This window comes from Cebidichthys violaceus, unplaced genomic scaffold, assembly GCF_023349555.1.
Source record: "Cebidichthys violaceus isolate CVI_PGR_0920_01 unplaced genomic scaffold, fCebVio1.0.p SCAF_40, whole genome shotgun sequence".
Lineage (NCBI taxonomy): Eukaryota > Metazoa > Chordata > Actinopteri > Perciformes > Stichaeidae > Cebidichthys > Cebidichthys violaceus.
In genome coordinates, this window is record NW_027176595.1 from 1,191,617 (window position 1) to 1,205,611 (window position 13,995).

The window sequence follows — 13,995 nt, forward strand, 5'->3', positions numbered from 1 at the left end:
AGTTATATTTGGTGTTTTTTGTGAAATTATGATGAATGGTGTTAGTTGTTTTCTAGCACGGTAGTGTGTTGTTCTCTTGTGTGACTCGTGATTTGTTTAAATGAAGATAATTAGTTGTTTCATTACAAGAGGACAGCTCTAGAGCTGTGGATTTGCTACATGACTGATAAGATTGGGAAAACATTGGTTATCACACTCTTGAGGACTGGCAACCGCTGGGTTTCAGCAACATTGTAATATAATATACAGTATATGCCTGTAGAATATTTATCTTGGTGTTTTTGCCCTTTCGATGGAGGCATGCTTTTTCCCTTATCGGGGAGAATCAGACAGTGTTGTCCTCTGTGCTATAAGTGCTCCACTTTGAGAGTGGCCATCAATCATGCAGATCACTAAGCTGATGTGTTTGTGTCTATATATTGCTTGTTCTGCTTTGTGATAATGATTTCCCAATGCCTGACGACGATCTATGTTCAATGGAAACTATTATCTATCGGTAAAGTGTGTGGATCTTTTCTATCTGGTTGCAGTTGGCAGAAGTTTGTTGATTTTGATGATTGGTTAATTGAACAGTGCCAAAATGGCCGCTACGGTAGATTGGTGCAAAAGGTTGGCCATTAATTATAGGGATGCTAGTATAGTATGCCAATAAGAAATCATAAAAAACATAGTATAGTATTTCGTGAGAAATTTATTTAAAAAGTCAGTATAGTATGTCATAATATAGTATGCCGTGAAAAACGTCATGAGTCATATTGTGTCATAAAAAGTCATAGTATAGTCTGTCGTAAAAATATCATAGAACGGTTTCAATATAGTATACTATAATGTCATGAAAATGTCATAAAAAGTTAATAGGACAGTATGTCATAAATAATACCATAGTATAGTGTGCCATGTAAAATGTCATTGTCATTAAGAAAAGATTCATAAAAAAGTTGGTATAGTTATAGTCATGGAATGCCATTAAAAGTGCATTTTAAAAGTTTAGTCTAATGGTCTAATGGTCGCATTTTGTTGCCAATGTGTCTTTCTATGAGTGTGCATGATGTGTGCAAGGCGTCTGTGTGTCTGCAAATAGGTGTGTGCCAGGACAAGGAGACTATTGCGTTACCAGTTGACCGCTCGTATTGATGACGGCCCACTACATAAAAAGCCAGATGGTGTCGGATCGGCGGCAGTGGAAATGCACATCTCCCTCATCACCCAACTGGCAGGTAGCACCTGCACACGGATCAATGGCCATAATGATGTTTTTCATCTGCTGAAGGTAGTAGGGGTGGGCTGTGTATTTTTGTTAACCTTGTTTTTTTCCTGTTTACCTGAGTTAGGGAAGTTAGCCATGAAAGATTAAATATTATGTCATAAGTATATGATGAAAAAGTCATAGTACGGTATGCAATAAACAGGTAAGAAAAACATCATAATATAGTACACCATAAAAATCAGTCACAATATGGTATGCCATGAAAATTTCATAAAAAATGAATTGTACAGTTTGTCGAAAAAAGTCATAGTATAGCATGTCAAAAAAATCATAAAAAGTCATAGTATAGCATGTCAAAAAAAAGTCATAGTATAGCATGTCGAAAAAATCATAAAAAAGTCATAGTATAGTATGTCAAAAAAATCATAAAAAAGTCATAGTATAGCATGTCGAAAAAATCATAAAAAAGTCATAGTATAGCATGTCGAAAAAAAGTCATAGTATAGCATGTCGAAAAAAAGTCATAGTATAGCATGTCAAAAAAATCATAAAAAGTCATAGTATAGCATGTCGAAAAAATCATAAAAAAGTCATAGTATAGCATGTTGAAAAAAATAGCATGTCGTAAAAAAAAGTCATAGTATAGCATGTCGAAAAAATCATAAAAAAATCATAGTATAAGATGTCAAAAAAAAGTCATAGTATAGCATGTCAAAAAAATCATTAAAAAGTCATAGTATAGCATGTCGAAAAAATCATAAAAAAGTCATAGCATAGTATGTCAAAAAAATCATAAAAAAGTCATAGTATAGCATGTCGAAAAAATCATATAAAAGTCATAGTATAGCATGTCGAAAAAAGTCATAGTATAGCATGTCCAAAAATCATAAAAAGTCATAGTATAGCATGTCGAAAAAAAGTCATAGTATAGCATGTCAAAAAAAAGTCATAGTATAGCATGTCAAAAAAATCATAAAAAAGTCATGGTATAGCATGTCGAAAAAAAGTCATAGTATAGCATGTCGAAAAAAGTTATTAAAAAGTCATAGTATAGTATGTCGAAAAAAGTTATTAAAAAGTCATAGTATAGTATCCAATAAAATATGTCATAAAAATGATTGTATAGTATGCCATTAAATAAATATCATAGTATGTCAAAAAAAGTAATAGTATAGTATGTCATAAAAATGTAATGAAAAGTCAGTATAGTATCAAAGAAATGTCACAAAAAGCAATACTATTGCATGTTATAGTATTTAATGAAAATATCATTAACAGTTAGAGCAGAGTATGTCATGAAAAGTGTTACAAAGAAGTCATTTTATTGTCTGTCTTAAAAATGTCATGTAGAAAGTAATAGTATGGTATGTTGTTAAAAAATGGCATAAAGCCATTGTATAATGTCCCGACCGTCGTATTTTGTTGCCAATGTGTCTTTCTACGAGTGTGCATGATGTGTGAAGGATGTTTGTGTTTATGCAAATAGGTGTGTGCCAGGACGAGGAGGCCAAACGGTTACCAGTTGTTGGCCCTGCAGGTTATTGGCTCGTACTGATGACAGCCCACTATATAAAGAACCAAGATGCTTTCAGTCCACTGGCAGTAGAAAGGCGCATCTCCCTCATCTCCAAATCAGCTACAATAGCCCTTGTACATGGAATTGACTTTAGCCATATTGATGTATTTTTTTTTCCTAATAGATAGTAGGGGTGGGTTTACCATTTTTGCTAACCTTGTATTTTCCTGTTTACCTGAATTAGGGAGGTTAGGAATTGTATTTTGGAATTTCTTACGGTTCGGATTGTTTCCTTCTAAAGTTAGATTTGTTTTGCTGGCCTCTGATCAAACTGAAGTCTGATCAGGCTTCCAATATGTTGATGTGAATCTGTAAATAAAACAAATTCTGTCTCTGTTCTTGCTTAGGACTTGGTAAGTACAGTATCATAAAAATGTCTTCAAATTAAAGTAAAAAAGTTAAATAGTGTCATAGTAAGTTAAATAGTGTCATAGTATGTCATACAATTTTTAATTAAAAGTCAGACTGTAATATGACATGAAAAACAATGAAATGTGTCATTGTGTAGTATGACATAAAAAAAGTCTTAAAAAAGTCATAGTATAGCATCTCAAAAATAGTCTTAAAAAAGTCATCGTTTAGCATGTGTAAACAAATTATTCAAAATTTCTGGTATAGCATGTCAAAAAAAGTCTTTAAAAAGTCGTAGTATAGTATATCTAAAAATTTCTTCTTATTGCATGTCGAAAAAAGTCATAAAAAGTCATAGTATAGCATGTTGAAAAAAATCATGAAAAAAGTCATAGTATAGCATGTTGAAAAAAATCATGAAAAAAAGTCATAGTATAGCATGTCGAAAAAAGTCATAGTATAGCATGTCGAAAAAAGTAATGAAAAAAGTCATAGTATAGCATGTCAAAAAAAGTCGGAAAAAAGTCATAGTATAGGATGTCGAAAAAAGTCATAGTATAGCATGTCGAAAAAAAGTCATAGTATAGCATGTCAAAAAAATCATAAAAAGTCATAGTATAGCATGTCGAAAAAATTCATAGTATAGCATGTCAAAAAAGTCATAAAAAAGTCATAATATAGTATGTTGAAAAAATTTATGAAAAAAGTCATAAAAAAGTCATAGTATATCATGTCGAAAAAAGTCATAGTATAGCATGTCGAAAAAAGTCGTAAAAAAGTCATAGTATAGGATGTCGAAAAAAAGCTATAGTATTGCATGTCGAAAAAAGTCATAGTATAGCATGTCGAAAAAAGTCATAATATAGTATGTCGAAAAAAGTAATGAAAAAAGTCATAAAAAAGTCATAGTATAGCATGTCGAAAAAGTCATAGTATAGCATGTTGAAAAAAGTCATAAAAAAGTCATAGTATAGCATGTTGAAAAAAGTCATAAAAAAGTCATAGTATAGCATGTTGAAAAAAGTCATAAAAAAGTCATAGTATAGCATGTTGAAAAAAGTCATAAAAAAGTCATAATATAGCATGTTGAAAAAAGTTATAGTATTGTATGTCAGAAAAAGTTATAGTATAGCATGTCGGAAAAAGTTATAGTATTGTATGTCGAAAAAAGTTATAGTATTGTATGTCAAAAAAAGGCATAGTATTGTATGTCGAAAAAAGTCGTAAAAAAGTCATAGTATAGGATGTCAAAAAAAATCATTAACATTTCTTAGTATAGCATTTCGAAAAAAGTCATAGTATAGCATTTCAAAAAAATCATTAGAAGGTCCTGGCATAGCATGTCAAAAAAAGAAATGGAAAAAGTCATAGTATAGCATGTTGAAAAATGTCATAGTATAGCATGTTCAAAAAAAGTCATAAAAAAGTCATAGTATTGTGTGTCGAAAAAAGTTATAGTATTGTATGTCGAAAAAAGTTACATTACATTACAGTCATTTAGCAGACGCTTTTATCCAAAACGACTTACAATTCAGTATCTATCTACACACCGTAGACGCAGCTACGGGAGCAATTTTGGGGTTAAGTGTCTTGCTCAAGGACACATTGACATGAGATTAGTGGAGCAGGAGCCGGGGATCGAACCGCCGACCATCTGATTGAAAGGCAGCAATTTACAGTATAGCATGTCAAAAAAAGTCATAGTATTGTATGTCGAAAAAAGTTTTAGTATTGCATGTCGAAAAAAGTCATAGTATAGTATGTCAAAAAAAGTAATGAAAAAAGTCATAAAAAAGTCATAGTAGAGCATGTTGAAAAAAGTTATAGTATAGTATGTCGAAAAAAGTAATGAAAAAAGTCATAGTATAGTATGTCGAAAAAAGTAATGAAAAAAGTCATAGTATAGTATGTCAAAAAAAGTCATAGTATTGTATGTCGAAAAAAGTTATAGTATTGCATGTCGAAAAAAGTCATAGTATAGTATGTCAAAAAAAGTAATGAAAAAAGTCATAGTATAGCATGTTGAAAAAGTCATAAAAAAGTCATAGTGTAGCATGTCAAAAAAAGTCATAGTATAGCATTTCGAAAAAAGTCATAGCATAGCATGTCAAAAAAACATAGTATAGTATGTTGGAAAAAAGTCATTCTATAGCGTGTCAAAAAAAGTCATAAAAATTAACAATTTGTAAAGTATGTTATAAAAAAATTTCATAAGAAGTCATAGTAAAGTATGTCATAAACAATATCTTAAAAAGTCATAGTATAGCATTACATCAAAATTGCATGTTGGTAAAGAGAACTGAGTGTTAAAAAGTTAACCAAGAGAGAAATGCACGTAACCAATTGTAAATATTCCAAATAATTTAGCTGGTCAATGATGATGGAGAATTGCAGCCATACCTGTCCATTACGGTCCTCAAGGCCCGTTCTATGTTCATTCGGTGGCCTACACGTGTCACACCCAGATCTAGATAGTCGTCCTTCGTTAGGGAGGGCAGATGGCTGCCGTCAATCTCGTTGTCCAGGAAACGCTCTCTGTGCTCACCCAGGTTCAGGTATCCTAGCCAGTCTGCAACGTCATACTTGGTCCAGTAGGGCAGCGGCTTGGAGGCAAAAGGCTTTGTAGGGGAAGGTGGCGGTAGATGAGGGTAACTCAAGCATGTAGGTGGAGGGAGAGGGTGCAGGGGCGGAGAGGAGGTCCCAGACAGGAAGTGAGTTGGAGAGAGGGATCGAGAGACAACTAAAGTTGAGTTTGGAGGAGGTGGGGCACCAGAGGGGGCAAACAGTGGAGGAGAGGGTGAGAAGTAAGGATCTCCAAGAGGATTCCCAGGTGAAGGCGGCGTGATTGAACCTCGGAGGTCATACATTGCACTGTAAAGAGGTGTGGTGGGGAGGAGCGGAAGGGATGATGGTCGTGGTGGACCCACCTTGGGCCTCTCTGACGGGGAGATGAGGGGGCTGGGTGCTCTCCTACGCTGGAACATGTGTGATTCTGCTTTACGGGACTCGCGACTGGGGATGAACTGGAATTCTAGGGCTTTGGTTCGGTAGACAGGTCTGTGTTTTGGGGAAGTGGGATAAGGGGAATAAGATGTTGGGGAAAGCGGGGAATGCGAACGTGGAGGCTGAGAGGCAGCTGGAGGTTGAGGAGATGGCGATCTTCCCCAGTTGGGGTACTGGGAGGCAGGGGTGGGGGACGGGGATAACGATGGCTGCGACAATGAAATCGGAGATGGTGACTGGGATCGAGCTGAGGGAGGGCTCAGAGCTGAGGCTGAGTCTTCTGAAAATCTGTCAATGGAGAGGGAGAGAAATTGTTAAAAGAGAAAAGCATGATAAAAAACACAAAACAATAACATGAAAAAACATAAATTAACGGACACGGTCAAAACATTGTCACGCTATTTTTAGAACCACTGGATTAAAATAATTTTATACTGTCAACATCTTGATTGTTTATAATCAGTTAACATAACATAAATAAACATAGTTTTCTCTCCTTCCTTACTGTCTCACAACATGTTGTAAATTCAAACAGGTGTAAAAGTGTTATGTTCTTCCTGACAGAAAAAAGTGTGGAAGTGGCTCTATTACCTGTTTCTGCTTCTGAGAGAAACACATGGAAAAAGCCAGAGAAATAAAAGGAGAGGAGAGTTTACACAGTATAGACAAAACACTTACACAGGACATAAACAGACAGTGCACAGTTTTTCACAGAAGGCTTGAACATCAACTGTGGAAGGTAAAGAACCCACAGGTGGCACACTGATACACGTGAGACATGAGCAGAATGACAATGCTGTCTGTCAACAACAACAAAAAATGCAGTTCATGCTGTGATACTGAAAACTTAAAAGTTTTCATTGATGTGTACCTGTGTCTGCCCAACGGTCTCTGGCTGCTCCAGCTGTCCTTGGTTCTTTGCTGCAGTTTACTGCTCAGCTCATTTATGATGCTGGGCCTCATACTGGATGCAGGAGGGTAAATCTTTTTCCCTTCTAAAAGTGCCGCGGACTGGTCACCCGCCATCTGCCCCTCGCCCCAGAGAGGTTTCATCTCAGGAGTACGAGGGCGATCAAAGTATGGTGAAATGGGACGTCCCAAATTCTGCATGTCCCTCACCCCATACCCATCGCGACTGCTTTCGTCCACTCCCTCCTCGTCCTCTTCCTGCTCGTCCCTTCGTCTGTGGGAGTGAAAGGATGCAGGAGCGGTGCTGGTCTGTCTGTGTAGATCACTGGTGCGACCTCCCTCTCTGAACCTGTTCGTTTTTGGGTAGGTGGAGGCTGCTACTGTGGCATTCTGCATCTCAAAAGTTTGTCCGTCCAGGTAGCTCATGTAAGACTCCAGAAAATCTCCTCCCCTTTCTGATTCCCCTGTCCCGCCTCCTCCTCCTATCCGTCCTCTCTCCCCTCGGTCCAGCCTGTCAGCCCGGACACCGGCCAGGATGCTGTCTAGGTGGTGGTCACTGCTGCTGCGGCTGTCCAGCTCTTCAATCCCAGAGTCCACCACCGTTTCCTGGGACTCCCCTTTCTTGGTAACAGGGTGAGGGCGGTGGTGCTCCCCTGTCCTGCGACTGCCCGTGATAGCGGTGGAGGATGTTGTATGTGTGGCGTGTGTGCGCTCCTGGTAGAGCTGAGTGGAGGTGCTTGTTGTGGTGGCAGCAGCGGTGGTAGTAGCGGCACAGCTAGCGGTCGTGGCATGTGAGAAAGTGCCCCTAAGTGGAGCAGAGGTGGCCGCAGTAGAGGAGGGTGTTGGGGGACCACGGTAGCCCAGGGGAGGTGCGACTGTGTGTGGGGGAGGCGTGGGGGAAGAGCGCCCAGGAGTATGTGAGCTGTTGTAAAGGTGGTGGGGATGGGACATGGAGAAGGGTCTGTGATAGGATCCAGGAGGAGGTGGTGGTGAGACTGACGGGGGAGGCGGCGGTCCTGTTATCGAGGTGGGCTGCAGGGTAGAGGGCGAGTGAGGGGGCAGGGGGTTGGGCGACGTTTGGGAGGGGGAGGGAGCGGACTGAGTAAGGTTAGCCACCTCACTGTCGTAAGATGTGAGGCTGGAGGCAGTGGAGTCCCCTGCCTGAGGAGAAGGCAGGGATGTATGAGCAGGAAACCCACTTCCAAATGGTTCTTTTATGGGGGGTGGAGGGGGTGGTGGTGGAGGAGGAGGTGGAGGTGGAGGGGGTGGGGCCTGCTGTTGGCGGGAGGTCAGGCTGTTTGGGCGCATCCCGTGTTGTGAGTACCCTGATAATCCCCCAATTCCCCTGTCGAAGCTGTTGGCGAACTGTAATGGAGGTGGGAGAGGGTCTGCGTAGACAAACTCATCGTCTGCATCAATTGAGGGGGCAGGAGGAGGAAGGACCATCAGACCAGTCCCAGTGCTCCCAGTAGTGTTCGCTGTCTGGTGAGTACTGGTAGGTGGAGGTGAGGGAGGGGTGAGGGACAAGATATAGGCATCAGCTTGACTTTCCATCCTGAGAAAAGAGGGTCTCCCAGGCTGCTGAGGGTGGGACCCCTGGTGAGAAGAGCCATCAGCAGCTGCCGCATTGGCAGCAGCTTGCTCTGCCCTCCTCATGTAACCCTCTCTCTCTTTGTCCCTCTCTCTTTCTCTCGACAGGTCCCTCTCCCTCGACCTCTCCCGCTCTCTCGACCTCTCCCGCTCCCTCTCCTTGTAGGTTGGTTGATACGGCTGAGGCTGGTAGTGGTGCGTGTGGACCGTTTTGTCCTCAGAGAAGCGAACTCTAAGCCCCTCCCGAGCCCCTCCTCCTTCACGCTCTCTCTCTCCTCCACCGCCTTCCTCACTCCACACACTCCCGACTCCTCTAAGGATTCTTGGCGAGGGTGGGCGGCCAACAGTGGCTGTGGTAGCAGCCAGAGAAGACGAGGTGACCAGGTAAGAGGAGCTGGAGGACTGGGCGGTGGACGACACTGGCTGAGAGTTGACAGTAGATGAAGGAAACACCACACTCGACATCTGGCGGGTGAAGTAGTGTTCTGTTCCCCTCCTTAACCTGCTGTCATCCCTCAGAGCACGCTCTCTAGCAGCCAGGGCGAGGCCTAGTGGCGATGTGGGGTCAAGGGCCTTTCCTGTTAGAGGGTGAATGAAGGTGGTTGTACTGGAGGGTGCTGGCTGCCTGCCTGCTGCGTACAAGTCAGTAGGCACAGACTTAGGCTGATAGTCCAGGGCAGGTGAGGAGTACTCAGGAAGACCAAAGGCAGGAGGCATACTGCGGGTGTGATGGATAAAACTGTCCCCAGAGAACATGCCCTCGTCAATAGACTTAGACGGGCGCAGCCGTGTTGATGAACATTCAGCCTGTGTGCTAAGCTGTTGCTGTGACACTTGAGTTCTTGATATTCCATCACTCCCTCCCCCAAGACTCACATCCTCCTCAGCAGACATGAACAAGGAAGCACTCTTTCTGCGAGCTTCATGCAACCGTTCCCTGTCTCGGCGAGCTGCACCAACAATGGCAGCCCCAAACTGGCTGGTAAAGTCCAGATTATCCTGGGCTCGCATAGAAGGCAAGGATGGAGGGGGCGGTGCTGGGATGGAAGGCGGGGCAGGGGGCTGTGGAGCAGGAGTGGAGGGAGGAGGACCGTGTGGTGTTTTGGCTTCATCTGTCTCTCCTGATGCAGGAGCGTCGGCCTCCACACTGCTGCCCTGGCTGCTGCGTCCACTGCTGCTGGTTGAAGGGGCCTTGACAATAATAGTGGGGATGGGGATGGAGCTTTTCTCCACTGAGCCTTTGCCCCCCAGGGTACCCTGGCTGATGCGTAGGTCCTCTACCTTGGATTGTTTCAGCAGGGGTCCCTTACCTCTCCGGGCCCCTCCTTTGGGACCGCCTGCTCCAGCCCCAGCTGCACTGCGGTCTGTACGCTGGGGTTGACTTTGGGTAGTCTGTTGTTGCTGGGGCATTACAGTGGCAATGCTGGATGGGGGGATAGCGGTGCTGTAGCCTCTCCTAAGACCTGCTGTCTTAGCCCCTCCTCCAGCCCCTGTGCCAGCTCCAACAGGCTCCCCAGAATAGGCAACCTTTCGCGAAGCAGTCCTGCTTTGAGCCGTGTGGCCAGCTGTGTGTCCAGCTGTGTGTCCATACGAGGTTGGGTGGTCCACCGCTCCACCACTGGGGCCAGTGCTGGAACCACCTGCCCTTTCCCTGCCACCATGGGTGAAATGCACTGACTGGGAGTAGGGCTGGTAGTGGGCAGATGTGGATGTGGACTGGGACACGGAGACAGGCTGCTGGGATGACTTTGCTCTCCAACCTAGTGGCGGAGCAGAGGAGAATGGAGGCTCTGGTGGAGCTGTGGTAGGAGGAGGAGGGATTTCGTCTGGGCCAGGCACTGACAGACTGCGAGCAAACTTCACGGCTGGAGGATGAAGGTACTGCCTCTCCTCCTCAGGCACCCCTGCAGTACAGCATTTACAAATGGAGAAAAAAAAAATTAGGATAAAATAGGGATTTACAGGTCTTACAGATGGTGTAGAGTGAGAGTAAGAGAGGCCGATGAAGAAGAGAAGAAGAAAGGTTTTTGGGTGAAGTAAAGAGGAAATGGAGCCAGAAAAAGTGAAAGCTGAAGGTAATCTATGAGAGTGTCTGTCTAAATCTGACTGCCCGTCTACCTGCCAGCGAGTCTGTCCTCAATTCCTGTCTGTTAGTAGGTAAGTTAGTTAGTCCTATGTATTGTATTTCACAAACAAGCAGCAACTGGGCAGCATCACACAGCATTTGTTTTGTTGGTCACCAGAGAGCACATTACTATTTCAGGACAAGAGTTAGCAAAGCTTTGGTGAGCAACAAACCAGAAAATAATCAATCAGAATAAAACAGAGATTAGTTGCACTACTGTAAAACAGATAGTAGTAGGGTGAGTATAAGACAAACAAACATATTTATTTTACTGTACAGTTATAGTATGTTAAACAGCTGAGTGTAAACATACGATCAGCTACAGATACAAAGTGTGCACATTTTTCGTGAGAGACAAGACATTGTTGGCCACAGACAAACAGGTCAGCACAGTGTAGACCTCGACTGGTCCAGAGGACAGACAGACAGGCCAAAGGAGGGGCAGACAGAAAAAACAGACAGCCTCACCGATGGATTTCTGCCGCAGCATACCGTGCTTTGGGCCGTGACCTGAGCTGTACTGGCCACGGTCATAGCCGAGGCCCAACCCAGACGACAGCATCCCCATCCCGGACTGATCCCCATAGTTTGGCTGAAAGGCCAAAAAGGAGCATTTGAAAGAAAGTGGAGAGTGCCGTGAGACTCAATCGTGCAGTACATGGGGGGCCGGAAAGCAAAAATAATAACCTAAAGTGACGTAGAGCTGCTGAGTTTGGTGTAAATTTGGGGCTGTGTTTAACAACAGCAAAACTATATCAAAATGTGTTTAAAAACGCTTACACAAAACTTGTGCATTATAAGCCAACACTGATTTATCTAAAGCTAAAACCTTACTAATTAAAACCCTTAAACGCATAAACAGTACTCACATGGATAAGTAGCACGCTAGTGCAAGCGAAACTGTTTATGCTAAAGTGTTTTAAATAGTAGGGTTTTAGCAGGGATGTGTTTGGGAAGTAGTGAGCATACGAATGAGACATGGATTATACTGCACGAGTTATGTGAGGGTTAGTAAGCAAATGTTTTTATATAGTTTTGTGTTTTTTAAATGCAGCCCCCATTTATTTATTCAATTTATCAAGAATTTTCTAATTAATAATTATATACAAATAGTAATTTTGGGGTGAAGTAGTCCTTTAATGAGTCAAGAATAGAAGACCTTTCTTGTTTGCCAATGTGCCTATTTGTTTAAACTGACTTATTCACTGTAGTTGTTCACTTAGCAACATTTTATGACTTTAAATGAAACATAATATACTGCGTAATATATAACAACATATTATGTATAGGTATGTGGGGACAAATCAAACACAGGAGCACATACATATCTCAGACTACTCACATAGCGGTAGTATGTTTCACCATACACACCTCATTGCCATAGAAACTTCGTCCTCTGTCTCTTTTTGGCCCCTGTCCCCGTGTCCCTGGTGCCTCATTGGTGCTGATTGTCTGCTGAGCTGCTGCAAGAATTTCATCTAGTTTATCTGAGAGTAGAAAAGACAGAGAGAGAGAAAAAGAAAGGGACATACGGCAATGAAACAGAAAAATGGACAGTGACAAAATGAAGGGAAAAATGTGGGGAAAGGGACACACTTGATGAACGTGGATAAGAAAGAGAGAAAGAGATTGAGGAAACATCCACGGACAAACATGAGCTCTCTTACTCAAAGCCATCTGATAGACTGTCCTCTTCTTCTCTGTAACTTGTGAGGATTCGAATTCTAAAAGAAAAGAAACTCAGAATAAGTGACTGAGCGGTGAGTGCCAAGTCATTTTGGAGAGACATTAATACAATGCCTTAAGCGAGAGTGTACCAGAGCATACCTGATTTTTTTTTCCAAGGGGTAGCAGCTGGAAGGAGGACAAAAGGAGACTTAAGTTTTGGCAGAAGTGAAAGTGTGATAGCGTTGTTACAGTGAATACTAATCATATTCCCCGGAGCCTGACAAACTGAGTCACCTCGCCAGGCTTTTCGATCTTCGATATACAAGAACGTACATCACACCCACACTTTAAGACAGCTGATGCATGCACACTCACGTTACAGTAAAAAATGCTGCACACACACATACAGTATGCTGCTTGCTGTTATTCTCTCTAACACACTTGAAAACACACACACACACAAATGTGGAATTAGTCTGAAGCTGACTCCCACCTCTCTCCACTGTTAAACAGTTAAGATGCAGCCAGCGGTGAAGTGGGGGAAAAAGGAGACAAAAAAAAAGACAGAGTCAGTGGTTAAACCAGTGAACAGTAAAGGAACGAGTCTACAGGGGAGTTAAGAGGAACAATTAAAGGTGACCCTTTAGTGTTTGCATCCTCTAGTGTGAGTGAGCCTGTGTGTGTGGACTGAATAGGAATAGAGTTATCTGAAATACTTACTATATATGAAATACTCAAGCTGTTATCAGAATGTGTAGTTTAAATTAAATGTTTTGCCAATGGTTAAATCAAGCATGAAATAGTTCTGAACTTGTCTTCATTTCAACTTTTATTTTCAACTGCACTGCACACATATATAGTTTTGTCAAAATGCATGTCCAAACATATTTAAACAGCACTTGCGTGAAATTATTGTCTGTCAAACAACCATTTGTGGACTCGAGTTCACTGCAGGGTTGTTTCCATTGAAATGTCCTTGTTATCTTGCAGCATGACTTTTAGGTGAACTGGGACACTGCACCAATCACAGAGGTGAGATAGTTAAATAGGCATCACAGCTAAATGAATTCTAATGAATTAGAATAAGCATATGGTGGGGCTGACATTGCTTCATCACACACTCTGCTCCTCTCACCTTGATCCACAAGAAGGCAAAAGCAAAGAGGATCTAAGTTATTATAAGGTGTGTGATCGCAAATTAAAAACCCACATCTCAAGGAACTTGGGATACTTATTGATAAATGTACTTCATATTGAGTCAAACTGACTCTTTCATTTAAAAGTGTAGCTAACTGATACTGAGATTTTTAAAGGCTCATACTGATATCGATATTTGGGATTTTAAAAATCTGATTTTATATCAGCCAATAGTAATTTTGTTTAAAATAAAACACATTATATAACCAGACAATATTGACACAGATTTTCTGTAATTTTGAAAGTGGGACATATCAATCAACTTGAAACTGCTATCTGGTGCACAAACTATGCAATGGTGACACTGTTTCTGAATTACCTCAAACCTAGGCGTGTGTATATCACAGTTCATTTCAATACTTTGGTGTG

General features: G+C 41.8%; 1 protein-coding gene across 1 annotated transcript in view; it reads right to left on the reverse strand.

Annotated features, from left to right (window-relative positions):
* shank1 (SH3 and multiple ankyrin repeat domains 1) overlaps positions 1 to 13,995 on the reverse strand; it is a 72,931-nt gene that overhangs the window by 3,593 nt on the left and 55,343 nt on the right. The window contains exons 20-26 of the mRNA XM_068727875.1: positions 12,923 to 12,931; positions 12,589 to 12,615; positions 12,429 to 12,485; positions 12,133 to 12,248; positions 11,230 to 11,353; positions 7,009 to 10,540; positions 5,535 to 6,425 (exon numbers count right to left, since the gene is read on the reverse strand). Coding sequence (XP_068583976.1) covers positions 5,535 to 6,425; positions 7,009 to 10,540; positions 11,230 to 11,353; positions 12,133 to 12,248; positions 12,429 to 12,485; positions 12,589 to 12,615; positions 12,923 to 12,931 — 4,756 coding nt within the window. The remainder of the gene's footprint in view (positions 1 to 5,534; positions 6,426 to 7,008; positions 10,541 to 11,229; positions 11,354 to 12,132; positions 12,249 to 12,428; positions 12,486 to 12,588; positions 12,616 to 12,922; positions 12,932 to 13,995) is intronic.